The sequence below is a fragment of the Marmota marmota genome, unplaced genomic scaffold, assembly GCF_001458135.2.
Source record: "Marmota marmota marmota unplaced genomic scaffold, marMar, whole genome shotgun sequence".
In the NCBI taxonomy this organism is placed as follows: Eukaryota; Metazoa; Chordata; class Mammalia; order Rodentia; family Sciuridae; genus Marmota; species Marmota marmota.
The window spans coordinates 9,838,667-9,857,802 of NW_025999968.1; the positions used below are offsets into that span (position 1 = coordinate 9,838,667).

Consider the following 19,136-nt stretch of genomic DNA (forward strand, 5'->3'; position numbering starts at 1 on the left):
CCTCTTTTTTTTTTTTTTCTTTTTTTTGAGATACTGGGTATTGAACACAGGAGACATAGTCCTGCCACTGAGCTATGTCCCAGCCCTTTATATATATTTTTTTGAACTTTGAGACATGGTCTTGCTAAACTGCCTAGGCTGGCCTTCAACTTGTGATCCTTCTGCCTCAGCCTCCCGAGTTGCTGGAATTGCAGGCATGGACCATGGGCCTCTCCAGCCCCTTTTCAGTTGGTAAATATTAATATTAAAAATAATACCTTTTAAAAAAGACAGCTGCATGAAGCAACAAAAAATCAGGTACAAATTGACATCTTCTTAGCTGTTCAGATAAATGTTGGTTTGAGACTTCCATGCATAAAAGAGAAGTATTTTTAAAAATATCTGCTTTGCTTCACTGGGCATTCAGCCCATCAAGGGTATGCTTTCTCTAAATGTGTCTTACATTCATCCATTTCTCTTTGACTCCACTGCCATTGACCTTAGGGGAATCCACCACCATGTCTTCTAGACCACCCTCCACACAACCTTTTTCTTTCTTTTTTTTTAAAATTTATTTTTTACTTGTAGTTGGATGCAATACCTTTATTTTATTTATTTATTTTTATGTGGTGCTGAGGATTGAACCTAGGCCCTTGCACGTGCTACCAGGGCCTTGCATCTTTGCATCTCCTGTTCTTGCTGGAAGGTTTTCACTCTGTCCCTGCAAGAGACCAGGTTCTCATCCTTCAAAGATCAGTTTAAATGTCTTCTATCAAGAGAGGTTTCCCTGGGCACCCTGCCCTCCCCCAGCAATTACTCTGTCCCATTATTGCTGTGAAGAAAGTATTTAACCACCACCTGTGAGGTCATCATTGTGCATTTATTTGTGTGTTTTTCACATACCCCACCACCTTGATCTCCAAGATAGCAAAGACCCTACCTGTACAAATGGTTACAAGGTGGGTAGTTACAAAAACTCTTGAATGAACTAATACAAAAACTCATATGGCATTTTTGGTCATAGTTATTACAATGACTTTCACAAAGGATATGTATATATCGAATTGTTGTGTACTGAATCATTCAGTATACAAATTTTAAATTCACCAGAAGGGCTGTGGCTTAAAGTTCTGATTTTATAAAACATGTCACTTATATTCTCTTTTATAGAGTATAAAATTTTTATACCAGTTGTGTGTGTGTGTGTGTGTGAGAGAGAGAGAGAGAGAGAGAGAGAGAGAGAGGGAGGGAGAAGAACATCTTTTTAAACAAAAGCATTATTTAGTAATTTCTAGATTTTTTTATAAACTTTAAAGCTGACCATACTCAAGTGACCTTTCATTAGTATCTATGTTTAAAGTTTAAAATCCCCCCAAATGAAGACACATGCATGTACACACACACACACACACACACACACAGAGAAATGAAATTTTTAAAATAAATTTTAAGTTAAGGTATTGTCTCATGTCCTGAGGTGTGTCTGGAGATTTAGACATTGCAGTTGATGCTTTCTCTTATACAAATGGTAAATGGGTTTCTTGCTTTTGCAACCTGCTTACTAAACATAAAAAGGAAAGTGCAAATATTGAATTTTGAATTTTCCCTTGATGCCATGATAAGGTTGCTAATTGAAATAGCCACATCAGAAAAGGAAAAGCAAACTTGGAACCGCTGAAAGCAACCTGTTCACCCACAGATATCCCTTTAGCCTTCCAAGTGTCATGAGTAGTGCAGGCTGTTTACCATGTTCTTTCACCAAGCAACTAGTACTGAGGGTACAGGAGCAAGGGACTAAAGATAATCCATAAGGTCATTTAAAGAGTAGGCTTTTCATAGGTGGAAAGCTTCTACAGAGATATGGAGATTGGTAGGGTGAACAGCAGCCTCCTGCCAATTTCTTAGCCAACCAATGGAACCCTGTGGCATTTTAGTAGATTAAGGTCTTGATCAATATTGCTCCTTATTTATTTGGTATTAAGTAATACAATTTCAATGAAACTTCTTTAGAAATAGTACTTGAATATGTACTTGTAAAGAAAGTTTAAAACATGAAAGTTTGTTCCTGCAACAGTAAGATCCTTAATAGTCTTCATTATATTAGAAGTAAACAAGATATTTTGCAAATGAGTTCTTGCCTTGGCTTTATAATATAGTATGTCCTTCAGAATCTTGGCCATGCTAAACACACTATTTCTGGAAAAAATTCAACATTGATTGTCTAGAACTGGGGAACATTTGTGTGTTGAGTGTCTTAAAGCATTTGCCCTGATTTAACTTCCTGTTTTCCCTTTCTCTCTTCTCATCAGCACAACCCACAGTTTCCTTTTTGGAGCTCTGGCTGAATTGCTGGACAATGCCAGGTAGGTTTACCTGTGAACAAAGGCTGTTGTTGGAATTCCATGACATAAATCTAGTCCAGTTATCTTTGAAGATAAAGATATACTGTCATTTCCCCCCATTTAGAATGTTTTGCTCGATTTCTGTTTTAGTCAGCTTTTTTTTTTTGCTGCTGTGACTGAGGGACCCCACCAGAACAATAGTAGAGGAGTAAAGGTTTATTTAGAGGCTCGCAATTTCAGAGGTCAATCCATAGCAGCAGGCTCCACTTCTCATAGATCAAGGTGAGGAAGGATATCATGGCAGAAGACTCACATGATGATCAGAAAGCACAGAGACTCCACTCTCCAAATATAAAATGTATACCCCATAGCCATGCCTCCAATGAACCACTTCCTCCAACCACACCCCATCTGCCTTCAGTTATCACTCCGTTAATCCCTATCAAGGGATTAATTCACTGATTGGATTAAGACTCTCACAACCCAATCATTTCTCCTCTGAACCTTCTTGCATTGTCTCACATGTGAACTTTTGGGGGACACTTCACATAAACAACCATAACAATTTCCAGCATAATCAAAATACTATGGGAAAAAGAACAGATGAAAGAAGGAATTAGTCACCTTTGTTTAATTTGCCTTTATGATTAAACTTGAAATGAAGGCAAACTGGACTTCTGCATTAGTATTGATAGCCATGTAATAGCAGACATTTGGATGTTTCTTCAGTTACAGATCAGTGTACACTTTGTCTTGAGAAATGACATTTGGGTTTGAGCCTTTATTGAAGTCTGCCTTGAGGTGAATTGTGTGGTTAGTCAGAAAACAGCTAACTGTTCTCTTCCACCTTTGTGAGTGACATGTGCAGTGTTCACTCATTCATCCTATGACATCACCCTGAGGGGGGAATCATTACCCTGGTTTTACATATGTGGAAATCTGTGCATAGAGAATTTAGATGATTTATTCAAAGTTCTATAATTACTCTTTGGCAGAGATAGAGTTCAGATTTGTACCATTTGGCTACAGAACCCCAGTACCCTATTTCACTGTCTCTGACAAAGGAATGGAGGTTTAAAGAACCTCTTTAATCATTTTAGTTCCACTCAATAATATATGTGTGGAGAATTGGGAGGGACTCAGTTTTCTAGCTAAACTGAATACGGCCTTTGATGGTTTTTATACTTGTGCTTCACTGTTGCACAGATTTTTTTTGTCCCTTCTCTGCAGAAAGCAAAGTCTATCTAGAAAATAATGTGCCGTTGTTAGATTAGAGATCCCAGTAGGGGGACTTAAATTTCCTGCCACTGGTTTATAGCATATGTTAGCTTTTCGTGTTTATCTTCCATTTTTGACCTTCAAAGAAATGACCTTTCTGACAGGGTGTGGTCAGTTAACCAGCCATCCACGAATTTCTACCCAGCACTGTGCCCATTGCTAGGTAAAAAATTACTAGTTCCTCCTTTTATGAAACACTCTGTAGGGATAATGCAATCACAAAAAGGGAGGGAAAAAGGAGAAAAAGCATAAAGTTGATTGGTCAGGGAGTCATGAACCCAAGCAAATTAGAAGGAGCTCACAGGGAAAGGGCCTGGGCAGATGAACACTCATGGTTAGTTTCTTTGTGGGAGATAAGACTAGCTGCTGTTGTTTCTGAAGCAAGGCTTTCCTACCTTTCCTTTGAGAACAAGTTGCTGAAAAGTGCTCCTTTTCAGCAACTTGTTCTCAAAGAGCACATTTGTCCATAGCGCCATCTGTCTTTTCTCCTCTGAAGTTGTTTCATTCATTCATTCATTCTACAAGGCACAGGAAATCAGCACGTAGCAGACGTAGAACAATGGGAACACTTTACATGATTGAGGGTGATTGGGTGACTGGGGAAGAAAGATTAACTTTGGACTTGAAGGAAGGAGAGAAATGTGATCAATAAAGCAATTCTTAGAGCAGCATTTGTAAACTGGCAGCCCCTTGACCAGGTCTAGCTTGTCTCATGTTTGTTTGTCTCATAGTGAAAGTTTACACAGTGTTCAGAAACAAAAGGAAGAGAAAAGGTAATTGTAAGGTTTAAGACACAAGAGGCACCACATACAAAATCGGGTCCCCTATTTTTCCTGAAAGATGAGAAGGAGAAGCATCCTTGAGAGTACACTCCTCTGGGATCAGGGCTGGAGGGGGAGCTGGGGCTTTGGTGGGACCAGCCTGTGCCTTCAGGTATGTCTCATGACCAGTGTTACCCCAACAGCTTGAACCTCTCAGTTCTTCTGTCTTCCATGGATACCTCAGTTCTCTGCCACTGCTTAGATGCTAGTATTTGACAGCAAATGAAACTATTTTGCAGACTTATTCAAGATGCTCAGTTGGTCTTATGTGTTATTTTAAGAATTTTCAGATATTATTGTATTCAAAATTTTGGTGATACCCTGTAGTTGTGAAAATTATAACTGAAAGATATTAAAAAATATTGCAGAGAGAGGAGAAAAAATGTGATGGTATAGGAATGGATGATTAGGGTCCTCCTCCTAATACCTCAGCTATTCAAAAAGCAAGTATCTAGGGCTGAAACACAAAGGTCATTATAAAGTGTCTTAATATGATAAAAAGGTGAGTCCTTATGTTATGCCTCAACTGTAAAAAGAAACTATTTCTTTATAAACTTTCTTTTCAGTATATTGGCATTTACTGAGCACATACTATACAATGTGGTACTTTGTACAAAGCATAATTACATAATAGAGATATTGATACATACATGTCATGGGATTGTGGTAAGGATTAGAAGAGAATTTTCAAAAAGACTTCATTTAGTGTTTAGTTGATACATGAAATGCTCTAGAAATGGCAGTGGTAGCTCTAGAACTTCTTTGTAAGGAGGACTTAGAAGCATCAATTGACTAGAGGAACGAATTATAAAGAACTAACTTCTAGGGTCATAGGGCAAATACAGTGTTACTACTCAAATTTGTTTGGGATAGTTTTAGCTTGGGACTAAAGGAAATTTGGGGAAAGACTCCAGTTTCCCCATCAGAGTTGCACTCATTATCTTACCGAGCTTCCCTTTCTAAAAGGATCTATCATCCTTCCCTTCCATACTTTCTTCCTCATTAGCTATACCTCCTTTTTCTCATACCTATGAAACATATCATGAAAATCATTCTATGACTTCTGGATCATTCTTTGGCCAGTTTTTTTAAAAATACAAAATTCATGTTCATTCTAATGAGCTTTTTGTGTAACTACCACTAGATTCCATCTCTTTTTAAAAATTTCTGAGTTTTAGCTTTTGTAATATTCTCAAATCATCAGTGATGATAGTTGTTAGTATATAAATGCACAGTGAAACATTATAGTAATTGATTTTGAAGCAATTTAAGTGGCTTTTTGTATTGTTTGATATCTGACAGTAGGTTATACCTTACATAAGCAAGTTAGATTAATGTAATTTTTTAAACATAATTTCAATTGAAGCTGTGATATTTTTATATTGTTTTCAGAGATTCAGGGGCTGCAAGACTTGATGTGTTTTCAGGTGAGTAGACTTCCTTTCTTCTTTTTCCTTCTTTTTCTAAGGGAAATTCTTGTAGCTATTTTGCATGTATTTTATTTCATGGAATCAAGTCACATTCTATAGATTTTAATGTAATCTAAGTGCTTTGTGAATGTAGGAACCCTATGGGGAGCCAGGTCGGGAAAAGTACACCCTAAGAGTCAAATTGTTCTTTTATTAGAAGACCCATTTACAAAATTAGGCCTTCCAGAGTTTTGTGAAAGAACCAGAGTGGTTTGGAGCTGTAGATTTGTTTGCTGTGAGAAACAGTTTTCTTATAAAAAGCAGATTAACTTAATGGTTATTCATAATTAAGCAAACATTATTTTCAACTTATTATAGTTTTAAAATGCACAAGTGAATGTGCAGTATGAATATTTTAGTGCTGCAAAATTCAAACCAAATGTTTTCTTCATTGACTTCATTTTGTAGTTCCAAGTTTTTATTGCACTTATTAGTTAATCTCATTTAATATGATGCCAGTGACAGTAGGTTCTGCGATCCTGCCCTGTATATACTCAGTGCCACCCAGAAAATTGCCCCTAATGCTAACACCGCTTCTCTACCCTGATTCTGTCAGCTGCTCTGTTATATTGGTAATTGATCACAAGTGAGAGGATATTGTCCATGATGTTAATCCATGTCGGCACTGAAAAAGCAACTCAGTTCTGTTCGCTTTTCTGTGCATTTAGGATTCTGAGCCAGATGAGTGCCATGGTTCATGAAGGAGATAGATGTGGATGTCTTGAGGTATCTGAGGAAACAATAAATGACACTCTTTTCCTCCTTCTACTCTCCAAGTCCTGAAAAGTTTGAGAAATAAATGCAAGAATCATCCTCTGTCGCTGATAGATGTTAGGTTGGAGTGTCTAGCTTTCATGACAGAGTGAAGGTCCCAGGATGGGGCTGCTCACAGCTGTGGAATCAGCTTCCACCCCAGACTGGTCCACTCTGGGATGAAGGGAGCAGACTTCAGGCTGTCTGTAGGCAGGTCTCTCCCAAGAGGAAAAGGGGTTTGAATTGAGCCTCACCAGGGGTTCTTCCCTCAGGGACCAATAAAAGGAGGGAGCCTATATTGACAGGGGGAAAATGAGTCAAAGAAAGAGTGGGGCTCCTTCATGGAGGAAAACTAGCCTTCCCTTTCATATTCAGTTACAGATGCTCTTTGACTTCCAGTGGAAACCCACTGTAAGTTGAAAATACCATGAGTTAAAAATGCATTTAATACATCCAAGCTACTGAACACCAAAGCTTAGTCACACAGGATTCTGTAGAGTATTGATTTGTTTTAATCCTGAAATTGTGTGGCTGACTAGAGACTGTGGCTTCCTGCTGCTACCCAGTATTGGGATATAATATTCCAGGATCATTGCTAGCCCAAGAAAAGATAAAAATTTAAAGTTTAAAGTATAATTTCTACTTTGTTTGTATAACAGAGTCAAAAAAGTTTTAAGGGATTCCACCTCTTGGGTCCCCTTCTTCCTCCGGGAGAAGTCTTTTCTGCTGTCCTTTAATAAACTTCTAATTTCTACTCTGAAAAAAAAAAAAGTTTTAAGTTAGAAACCATCATAAGTTAGGGAACTTCTGTGTATAGCGTAATATAAATGTCTCCTATCTGGGAAAGAATCAGAGTATGGTGGAAACAGAAAGAAGACATTAAGTTCATATTATGGATCTAGAGCTTGAAATATGGAGGTGATTTTTCTCAAATAATCTAGAAAAATATTCTTGTCTGAAGAATTATTTTGAGAAAAAGAATGGAGGTAGAGTAGTTGAGGGATTTATTCATTTATTCAATGACAATTTATTGAGTGTCTGTTACTGTAGGTGCTGGGGATAGAGTATTGAGCAAAATGTTCTGTGCTCTCATGGAACAGGCATTCTATTGGGGGAGAGATGGACAATAAAGAAATGAACAAATAAAGCATATTCCAGCAATAAGAAGTATTAAAAGGGAAATAACAAGAGCAGATTTGGACAATAGAGAGTGATGGGAAGATTATAGTTTTACACAGGGGGCGGTTCCCTTAATAGGTGAAATACCATTGAAGACCTGCGTGATGTGGGAGTGAGGCATGGAGATAAGTGGAGAAAAAGCATTCAGGAAAGAGTGACTAGGCTCCTTGGCTAGAGCTAAGGGTCAGAGGCAATTGGATGAGTGTCTTGAATATTCTGCACAGTGTCATTACCCTAAGTAGACATGTCCTCTTTTTCTCTTTTTAAAGAAAGATACTCCAGTAATAGCATAGAAAGTATTCTGAGGAAATATGAAAGCAGGGATCACAGGGAGTGTGGCTATGAAAATTAAGCAAGATTTCATGAAAATTTGAATTAGGGCAAGGGTCCTGGAAATTTGAGAATAGAGACGAATGTAAGCGACACTTCATTCAGAGAATGTGCAGTATTGGCAAGGGCCAAGAAGACATCCAGAATCACAAAGTACTACAAATTTCATTAGAATGCACATGCTACACTCTGGGTGTGTGACAGGACTCCAGGAGGGGATGGGAGTGCTGATTTCACTGCACTTTCCTGAGTGCTCAGTATTATCATATGCAAACAAAATAGGATCTAGGCTGATTAAAAATGGAGGTGGTACTCGTTCTTTCTTTAGGTTATACATATTTTGTGAAAAACCGAATTTATCATTTTCAGTTTTAAATTACCTATTCATATTGTAACATTTTTTATTGCAGAAAACCATCATTCATATCACTTTCAACCTAGTAAAATTGATTTTTTTTAAGCGAGGGCCAGTGCTTAATCTAAGATTGGACTAATTTTCAAATGATTTACCGAGGCCTTGAATTACTCCCCAGTTGGTTTCCTTCAAGTAATTTGAGGTCTATAAAATTCAAACTAAATATGTTTCACTGTGGTGTTTAAATGCCTCTGTACATCAATTCTAGTAAAGATGGATATGCATTGAATAGATTTTTTTTCAGTGCTCACCAAGTGCCAGGCACTAAGCTAAGTACTGAGTATACACAGTGCTCACTTTTAAGAAGTTGACATCCCTGTGCAGGGGTCCATGGAAAATGTATTATATATCTACATGGGTGGAGGATGCATAGATTTTGTCTATCTCTGGGGTAACTGTGATCCTCGAAACTAAAGGAACCATTGATCTGGAAGAGAAGTAAACACCTATGAAAGTGGGAAAACACAAGTTAGGAAGAGAACATTCATTCTGGGCACACAGTGACATTGCAAGATTAAGAAACCTTTCTAGGGGTTGGGGATATAGCTCAGTTGGCAGAGTGCTTGCCTGGCATGTGCAAAGCCCTGGGTTCTATCCCTAGCACCACACACACACGCGCGCACAAAAGAAATCTTCCTAGGAGAAGTCTTCTATGAACCAGTCCACAGGGACAGTAGACGTCCACCTGTGAAGAAGGCATGGGAAAGATGGGGGCAGTGCCTGTGACGCCTTGACTCTTAGGAGAACTGTGAAAACCTGCGATGTTCAGGATTAGTTCGAGGGAAGTGTTTGTGTGCAACAGGAGGGTGGCAGCATTGGCTGGTCAGGAATGACAGGAGATGGGCCTGGAGAGGTGAGAGGGCCAGATCATAAGGGGCACGCATTTGCTAAGTGGTTTGTGTTTTATCCTGAGAGCAACAGGAAGCCATAGAAGGTGTTGGCAGGAGAGTGGCAAAATGCACAGATGACTGCAAACAGGCTGCACCCTTTGATTTAGGGATAGAAGTTAGGGAACAGTTTTCATAATCCAGAAAAAAAAATGATGTCTTCCTAAACCAAAGCAGAGTACTGGGGATAGAGAAAGTGGTCAAATCAGAGAGGTGGGGGTCTACTGGGAGACAGTTAGGTCCTTCGAACCGCTGCCCTTGGGAGGGACTAATGCTGGGCTCATAGAGCAAGTGAATTCTCACATAAGTGGGTTGTTATAAAAGACTGAGGGGCTTGGGTTGTAGCTCAGTTGTAGAGTGCTTGCCTAGCACGTGTGAGGCACTGGGTTTGATCCTCAGCAACATAAAAATAAATAAATAAAATAAAGGTATTGTGTCCATCTACAACTAATATATATATAATCTTTTTAAATAAATAAATACAATTGAGTCTGACCCCTAGGTCTCTGGCTTCCTGTTTTTCCATGTGATCACTCTAGCATGTGCTCCCACATGCCTTTTGCCAATGTGACACCATTTACCATGAACCCATCACCAGAGCTGAAGTCCATGGAGGTCTCAAACCTCCAGAATTGTGAGATAAACCTCTTTTCTTCATAAATTATCCAGCCTCAAGTATTTTGCGATAGCAACAGAAAATGGGCTAACACACTTAGATATGTCTTTTAGGTGTTTATTCATAGGCTATTTTAAACATGATTTAATTTTTAAACGTGAGTGAATGAATTCTAGTTAACCTTTGAACAGAAAGATTTGCTTAAATGTATTAGAAAGTACTCCATGGAGACAAAGCAGATTATGGATTGCCTAGGCGTGAGACAAGAGTCAGGGGCCATGAAAGCAGAAGAACGGAGGGAGTACTGAGGGCGAGGAGGAAACATTTGGGGTGATGACTATGTTCATTGCCTTGATTGTGATGATGGGTTACTGATTTGTCAAAATTTATCAAATTATGTACTTTAAACATACACAGTTTATTGGCAAAAATTATTTCTTAATAACAGTTATCAAAAAAGGAATGTTCTTGAACTCATATATCCAGCTGTTTGAAATTATCTTCAGAGTCAGTTTACAAACTGTGCACTGAAATTATTCTCATTAGTTTTAGTTCCCTCTTTAACATTTTTAAAGCCAGAGATTATATTATGTAATTTAATGGTGTCTTTTAATTATCAAAACTGATTTCAGATAACTTAGCCATTTTCAAAAACCCAAATGCATTTTCAAGAGGCAAATATTTGCTGCCACAAAGAAACACTCACAAAAGACTCTTTTGGGAATTAACTACTTAGAAGGGAGCCTGATGAATTTAATAAGAATGTCCTAGATTTATTTTAGAATCAGTGCTTTGGTGGAAAGGCATAAAGGTCGATCAGTTTGACAGAGGGATCCTGGGGTCACATTGCCATCTCCCTTTTTCCTTCCCCTCGGGAAGAAATACCTGAAGTTGAAGGGATTGGTCCAATTCCAGAGCAGGGCATGTCCTGCTGCACACATAATTCCTTAACATGTAGATGTTTTATGTTAATGTAAAGCCTTTGTTGCATGGTTGTTCTTCCCCTGCAGTTTCTTATGAAGCTGTAGCCAGGACTCCATTCTGAGCTTCGTCATTGTGCCATAACTCTGTCATTCTGTGGCTGCAAATGAGAAGGACGAATAATTATGCGAGCAGCATGACTTTCTGACGAACCAATTAAGCCCAATATTTATTAGTAATAACTGCTTTCTCTTACAGTGGATAATGAAAAACTGCAGGGTGGATTCATGTTATGCTTCCTGGATGATGGATGTGGCATGAGCCCTGGTAAGTTAATTATCTAGACACCTAACTGGCTGTTAAAGGGAACAGCCTGAAAACCCATAAAATAAATAAAAATAAATTGAGCTCTCTATTGAAAAACAGGTATGGAGCTATTAGGGAAAATAAAGCCCAGACTTATTGTCAAAGTTTTCAGGTTTAAATATTCCAGCTGGCAGAGTAAATTCATTACAATCATCGAAATCAAGATAAAAAAGTGAAAGTAAATAAATTTTGTCAGAAAAATGAAAGACAAATGGTACTGATTGCAAGACAAAGCATCTTACCTCTAGTATCTGAATGGGCTTTAAGATTGTTTTAGTCCATTCTTTTAGCTATTGTTTACAAGAGCCCCAAGGCAGTTTCCAGTGCCTTTAGGCTATTTTAAATTTTCCCTGTAACCCTGAAGAAAAGGTCACTTCTCCTTGTCTTTAGTAGTTTGCATGGATTTTTTTTTCCTCTGAATGTTCAAAGGTTTAGTTGTTTCAGATAAATTTTCTCATCATAACAAAGACATCTACAATATATTGCATGACTTATCCTTAGATATTTAAAGCTACCACAAAGCCAGCACATAGTAGGTGTGTTCAAATGCTGTGTTGTTGAAAAGTTATTCCCTCTAATAAAAGCTTTGCATAGTTTTAGTATTCATATTCCTGAATTCTTATAATACTTTGTGTATCACAAGCTACAGTCTTGGCTACTATGCTTAAAAAATGCTGAGAGAGTTGAGATATATTATGGAAATGTCCTGGTTGGCTGCACATCTGAGGAAAGTGTGATAATCAATGCTGATATAAGCTGAGAATACGAAGTAGAGCTAATTACCTTCTTCCAAATCTGAAGTCTCCCCTTGGTCTGAATAGTCAAAGAATATTTATTAGCAAGCTTAGAAAATGCTCAACTATCCCACCCATTTCTTGTTCTGACTTTGTTGGAATAATTTTGATGATCTCAGTTCATTTTGGTTAAAGTATTATTGATTCCCCAGTGTTTAAATAAGAGAAGATAAAGAGGCTGTAAGAAAACCATGCTGAAAATGTCTTATTTTTCACTACTAGCCTGAATGCTAAGTGTGTTTTCCTGAATTCTTAAAATAAATGACAGAATATATGTGAAATGGTCTAAAGGAATGCCTTACAAAAAGAAGCAGTTTTAAAATATGGGTCATGAAGAAATCATTAAAGCACAAACAAATTTTCAGACCTTCAGAAGGAACTCATACCTCAGTAGACATACAGATGGTCCCTGTCTTAGGGCCATTTTTTGACTTTACCATGGTACTGTAGGGATATGCATTTAGTAGGAACTGTACTTTGAATTTGTGTCTTTTCTTAGATTAGCAGAGTACAACTGTTAGGTTGTACTAGAGTACTCTTTAGTGATGCTGGTCTATGGTAGGTAGCCTGAGCCCCAAGTCAGCCTCATGATTGTAAGGGGAAAGTAGCACGGTCCAACATGTATTGTGTAGCTGAGGTATTGATAGTGTTAGGAGTATTAAATGAATTTTCTACTTTTTATACTTTCAATTTATTATGGATTTAGCAGGGATGGATTTAACCTCATTGGAAATTGAGGAGCATATTCATGTAGTAGGACAAGCAGAGTATTATTGAGAAAGCACTTCTTAATGAATATTGGAAATCAAGTATTAAGTTTAAAGGAAGAGTTTATCTTAGGTGACTGAATATAGAACTTACCAGTTGTTCAAACAGAGCTTGACCCATAGAAGATGACTACAGAAATTTTCAAATTTTGGTTTCTTATTTTCCTCCTGTGTTTCCCATCATGGTCTGTTCCCTATACATCAACCTTTCTTTTTTTTTTTTTTTTTTTTTATACCTTTTTATTTATTTATTTTTATGTGGTGCTGAGGATTGAACCCAGGGCCTTGTACATGCTAGGCTTGTGCTGTACCGCTGAGCCACAACCTCAGCCCTCAACCTTTCTTTAAATATTATATATTTATCCTGTTGAATCAGTGATTTTTCCATTGCATAAGAATAAAATTCAGTAACACTCTCCAGATTAACTTCTGAGATCTTGCTTATTTGGCTCTGCCCACCTTCCTGGCCTTTTCTAGTTCTGCTCATTTCCAAGCTCTGATTACACTCCAGCCATTCCTGGTTGGACCCTCATCATTTGAATCTCTCCCCAGATGTTAACCTTCTGAAAGTGGCCTTACCCCTGAAGACCATACCCCTGTTAAATCTTTAACACATTTTCCTGGTTTTGTTACCTTCACTTAATCCTCTCAAAAATTATCTTATTTTCTATGTATTTCCATTTCTTTCTCCTACAATGACACAATGCAAATCATAATATCTTCCTTGTAGATTTATTATAAATATTAAATAGGAACAATGAATGTCAATCAATCAATAACAAACAATCAATCAATAAGTGGCTAACATTGTTATCATGGATTCCTTCCTCATAAGGCTCATCCCTGTATGAGAACATAGGATCAAATGTCCAGCACACACCACCTACCAATTGCCCCTGAACTGTAAACATGTCTGTACCTGACACAGGGTCCTCAAGACAATTCTAAAACATGTATCCAGGTAGGCTAACAAGAATATTCTTGGTTCTAGAGATCAGAGTATTCTGAAATCCAGAAGATTCCTCTCTAGAACTTAGGAACTTCTGGGAGAGATCAGGAGAATGACTCTAAAGGTCTGAGATGGTTAGCCATTTTCCCCTACCTAGGTGGTGTCGAAGCAGAAGCCATTCTGTCCCTAGTCTCACCTGGGCCTGGATAAGGGCCAAATTTATGACGAAATTATTAGTAGTACAAATAATTATAACACTTATAATCTCTTAACGCTTATCAAGTGCCAAGTTGTGTGCCCAGAGTTTCACAGATACGTCTTCTTATTTGTTTTCTTCATCTTCATCAATAACTGTGATAGAAGTGCTAGCATTTCTATCGCTTTTTTAAAAATATTTTTTAGCTATTGATGGACCTTTATTTTATTTATTTGTGTGTGGTGCCAAGAATCGAACCCAGTATCTCACACATGCTAGGCAAGCGTTCTACCATTGAGCCACAACCCCAGCCCCAGCAGTTCTCTTTTAAAAACAAGGAAATCAAGGCTCAGAGTTTTAAACTCTACCCCTACCTGGTGAGGTCACAGGGTATGGTCTATCTGACCTCCTTCATTATAACTGCTTTAAGATCCTGAAGTATGCGATTTATAGTAGATACATCAGTTTAAAAGAGGCTTATATAAAATTAACATAAATTAATCCCAGAAACCCAAACCAAACTTTTTCCATTCCAGTATATTGTTATTGTAATTCTGATATTTTCATAGCACTATAGCATCCATGGAAATTCTTCAATTCAATCACTATAGATATTTGAGGATAAATGTTCAAGATTATTTTCACATTTTTATTATTATGACTAATAAGACAGTGAACAATCTCATACAGCTATCCATCTCTTTACCTGTGTGAGAATTTTCATGGGATTCATATCTAGAAACAGACTTGCTTTGTCAAATTAAACTTGGGCTTTGAAAACTGAAAAAAAAAAAAAAAAAAGATCCTTCTCAGAGATTATGGGTCCTGACATGAATCTTTGTCTTTGGGCTGCCCAAGAGCTGTGGACTTGTCCCAAAGTCCTGTGGTCCGTGTGGGGTCCTGACAACTGGGCCTTAGGCTAGTGTCGAAGTCTCTTCCTAAGCACCTTAAAAGATAGTCTTTTGTCAATTACAGAGGAAGCTTCAGACATCATTTACTTTGGCACATCCAAGAAACGGTTATCAACCTTGAAGTTCATTGGACAATATGGCAATGGTCTTAAAAGGTGAGAATTTCCCCCCTTAGGGCATGTGTTATTCATACTGGAAACACAGAATGTTGCAAACCTGTACAGCTTTTAAAAAAGAGCATAAGTCCTGGGAGGGAGTCTTGTTTTGGAATCTCCAAAACTGACTAGGATCTTTAAAGCATTTAAAAAACTAATTCTCACATATATTAAGATGAGTCTTCTTGCAGGCACTTCCTGAAGCAGTAACTTTGGAGTTTTATGTTCTATTATTTCTCAACATTCATTTTAGCCAATGTGTTGTGTGTCAGCTTTTTCTTAGTTTGCTTCAGTGAGAGGTGAGGACATGGTGCTTACCTGAGTGGTTCCTGCTTCTGGGTTGATCTTTGAACCTTGGATGGAACATTATCCCAGTAGCCATGTCTCAAACATGAGTTGGGGCTGCATCCATTCAAATTCATTGTCTCTGTTTTGAGAAATAATACTTGTGCTCTCTTGGTGATGGGTCAGTAAGACCAGTTGCTAAAAAGAACAAACCCATGCCCACTTGTTTCTTCTTGGTTTAGTGTTTGAGATATAAATCATTATGTTATTTATCTTTGATACAGTGGGTCCATGAGAATTGGAAAAGACTTTATTCTTTTTACGAAGAAGGAAGAAACGATGACCTGTGTGTTTTTCTCTCAGACATTTTGTGAAGGAGAAGGTCTTAGTGAGGTAAGATTTGAGGATTTCCTTCCATTCCCATGGCAATAATGCTGTTTTCATTTATCCTCCCAGGAGGTGAAGTCTGTTATGACTGAAGGTGCCTGTGCACTCTTGGGGGGTCACTGGAAGCCATTGCTGAGATTCCAGGTCACAGTCTCACACATGCTAGGCAAGTGCTCTACTTCTGAGCAGCATCTCTAGCCCCTGGAAGTCTTTCTTAAGAACTTTATTTTCATTCTCCTTATGTCCAGATCTCCCAAAATAGAGGCTTTCTTGCATATAAGGAGCTTTCTAGAATAAGCCTGCAAAATCTTTCTACTGTTTGTGGCATAAATGTATTATTGCTTTTAAAATAAATAAAATATTAGGGGCAAAGACTTAGAAAACAAAATGTAAAAAAAAAAAATGAATGCAAAATAGACTTAAAACCATAATTCTTGTGACCATACTTTTAACTTAGCATTTGCTGACCCAGAAACATTTTATTAATGTCAGTTATGATTCAGTACAACAAATGGGTGCTGGGGAGCGGCTGTGTGCTCAGCACCGGACAGACTGTGATGGGCAGAAAACTAGCTAAAGACCAAGTGACCATCAAAAAGCTTTCAGTCTTGTTGGGAAATAAGGTAGACACGTGATTGGACAAATGACAAATGAGGCTATATAAAAACAACGTTGTTGAAATAGTGCGTGTGAGTGTTGTTATGGAAATTGTCCAAAACTGTAATAAAGAGGGAGGATGAGAGAGCTTTGAGTGGTCAGTGAGTGTTCTATGGAGAGAGCATGGCTTGAAGCTGGACAGGCTGGTGTATGGAAAAAAATGGCCCACAGCCAGTCTTGGGCTTGTAGATGCACTGGAAAGCCAGGTGGAGGTGTGAGCCTGTCTTAGGGTGGGGTGGGGCTTGACAACACGGGTAAGGGGCAGCTGTAAGGGGTGGCTGAAGGGAGCCTGACAGCAGGAAAAGAGGTGCTGTCAGTGGTTATGTTGAACTTTGTACCTGTGAAGAGCCTGGGGTTTGGGCTAAAGCTGAGGTCATAGCTCCCCAAATGGGGCATTTCCCTATTTATTTATTTGTTTATTTTTCATTTTTTAATTGATTTTATTTTTTTAAATACATGACAACAGTGGAATGCATTACAATCCTTATTACACATATAGAGCACAATTTTTCATAAAAATAACTCTTAAAAACACTCACCACTTTCGCATCCACAGAAGCAACTTCTTCCAACCGTATTAAATGATTTCGTTGAGATTTACCTGTGTGTCTCTAAGGAGCATGCTTGCACTTGAATTTATTTAGGTGTTCTCCACTAACCTCCTACTATGAAGGGGATTTAAACCTATCTACCTTCTCTTCTGTGCTCCTGTCACCCCTGGACTTCCAGCCCTCCACCTCACTAGCGCTCTCCTAACTTTGGTTATGCCAGTGCTCAGTGTGTCCATTTTAGACTGTGTATACACTATTCACAGGAGCTCATGTCATAAACTGTTCTGTTTTTCCTCATGTGTACAACTTTTTATTTCTCTAGAATGACTGACTGCTTTCTTTTCTGGACACTCACCACTGTCGCTGAAAACTGCCCTGCTTCTCTGTTACGCTGGCATGGTTAATCCTGGTCTAGCTCGCTCTCCTCAGCTCCAGCTTCCTGATGCACTCTGTTCAGAGCCCTGTCATGTGCTGCAGCTCCCACTCCTGCTCTCCATGGCCGGAGGTCAGCAGGCATCCTAGGATCTGCCCTTGCAGTGGTCCTGGGTGTCAGATCTCTTCTCTGTCAGATCCCAGATCCTAAATCTCATGTCTTCTTTCACAACTTGTATAACATAGTCTGTCATTTTATCTTGGGATGCGAAGCAAGATCTTCTTAGACCACCACACATTAGAATGCTGTTATTCTTCCCCAACACTCAGTTATAGTTTGGGTTGTTATCATCTTTGAGCTGAAATTCATTTTCCTTCAAGATTTTATCTTTATACCTTTTCATTTAGTACCAGTGATTGAACCCTGGGGCGCTTAACCACTGAGCCACGTCACCAGCTCATTTTTATTTTTTATTTTGAGACAGACTCTCACTGAGTTGCTTAGGGCCTCACTAAGTTACTAGCTTTGAACTCATGATCCTCCTGCATCAGCCTCTTGAGACGCTGGGTTACAGGTGTGTACCACTGTTCCTTCAAAATTTACTGAGAAAACTGAAGCCATTGAATTTTATTCCTTAATCTCTACTTTTTGAAGGTCAAAAGCAACTTTGTCCCCAGTGTTCTGAATTCAGAATTTTACCTGTCTGATCTATTTATATCCATTGTCCTGGGCGCATACAGAATCTTTTCAATCTGGAAATCATATCCTTGCAATTCTGGGGTAACCTGCTGTAACACTGATGAATTTCTCTTCCTTCTTCTCTCCCTCCCTCCCTCCTTTCCTCCCTCCCTTCCTTCCTTTTTATATCTTTCTCACCCATTTCCCTCCCCCTCTCTCCCTCTTTCAGGACTGAGGCCAGGAGTGCTCTATCACTAAATTACATCCCCAGACATTTTAAATTTTTAATTTGAGACAGGGTCTTGTTAAGTTGCCCAGGCTGGACTTGAACTTATGATCCTTTTGCCTCAGTCTCCCAAGTAGTTGTGATTATAGTTGTGTGCCGCTGTGCCCTGCAACACTGATGATTTTCTTTCATCCATATTTTCTTTACTCTCCTTTTGCCACTGTTTTTAGCTCTTGGACTTCTATAAGTGGTTCTTTGATTTTCTTATTTTTCTCTTCTATTTTCTGTCTTTCATAGTTTTGTTTTCTGGGAGATTTTTAAACATTTATTTTCCAGTTCTTTCATAAATTTCTTTTATAATTATATTTTTAATTTCTAAAAGGTCTTTTTTTATTCTCTCAATAATCTTTTTTCCAAAGATATCTGGTTCTTATTTCATGGATACAGTATTTTTCTTATAGCACTGAAGATTTTAATAATGTTTTTTTTTTTCATCAAAATTGTCGTCCTCCTCTTATGGTTTCTATTTCCACTGAGATGCTTAGTTTTATTTGTTGACCTGGTTTCTGTTTATCATATTAGAGGCTTTTCTTAGATGGCTGTTATTCCTAAACATTTAAAAAAGTAGTCCAACAAAATGCTGATTGAGCTGGGCGTGGGAGTTTCAATGATATGATCTAAACAGGTTGTTTTATTGGGGGATTCTTGTTGTCATTTTCTTTAGGGCTTTCCTTCTGAGCTGGTCCGATTTCTAAGAGAAGACTCTTGCAGTCTTCTGCCTGGAGGCTTAGCTGCCAGCCTTCTGGGGGCAGATGAGACAAGATGCTGAGGTTTTTGGCATCCAGCATGTA

At 38.3% G+C, this 19,136-nt stretch overlaps 1 protein-coding gene across 1 annotated transcript in view; it reads left to right on the forward strand.

Annotated features, from left to right (window-relative positions):
• Positions 1–19,136, forward strand: part of Morc1 (MORC family CW-type zinc finger 1) — a 150,879-nt gene that overhangs the window by 1,485 nt on the left and 130,258 nt on the right. The window contains exons 2-6 of the mRNA XM_015478275.2: positions 2,289–2,342; positions 5,813–5,847; positions 11,249–11,317; positions 15,038–15,128; positions 15,698–15,806. Of these exons, the coding sequence (XP_015333761.1) occupies positions 2,289–2,342; positions 5,813–5,847; positions 11,249–11,317; positions 15,038–15,128; positions 15,698–15,806 (358 nt within the window). The remainder of the gene's footprint in view (positions 1–2,288; positions 2,343–5,812; positions 5,848–11,248; positions 11,318–15,037; positions 15,129–15,697; positions 15,807–19,136) is intronic.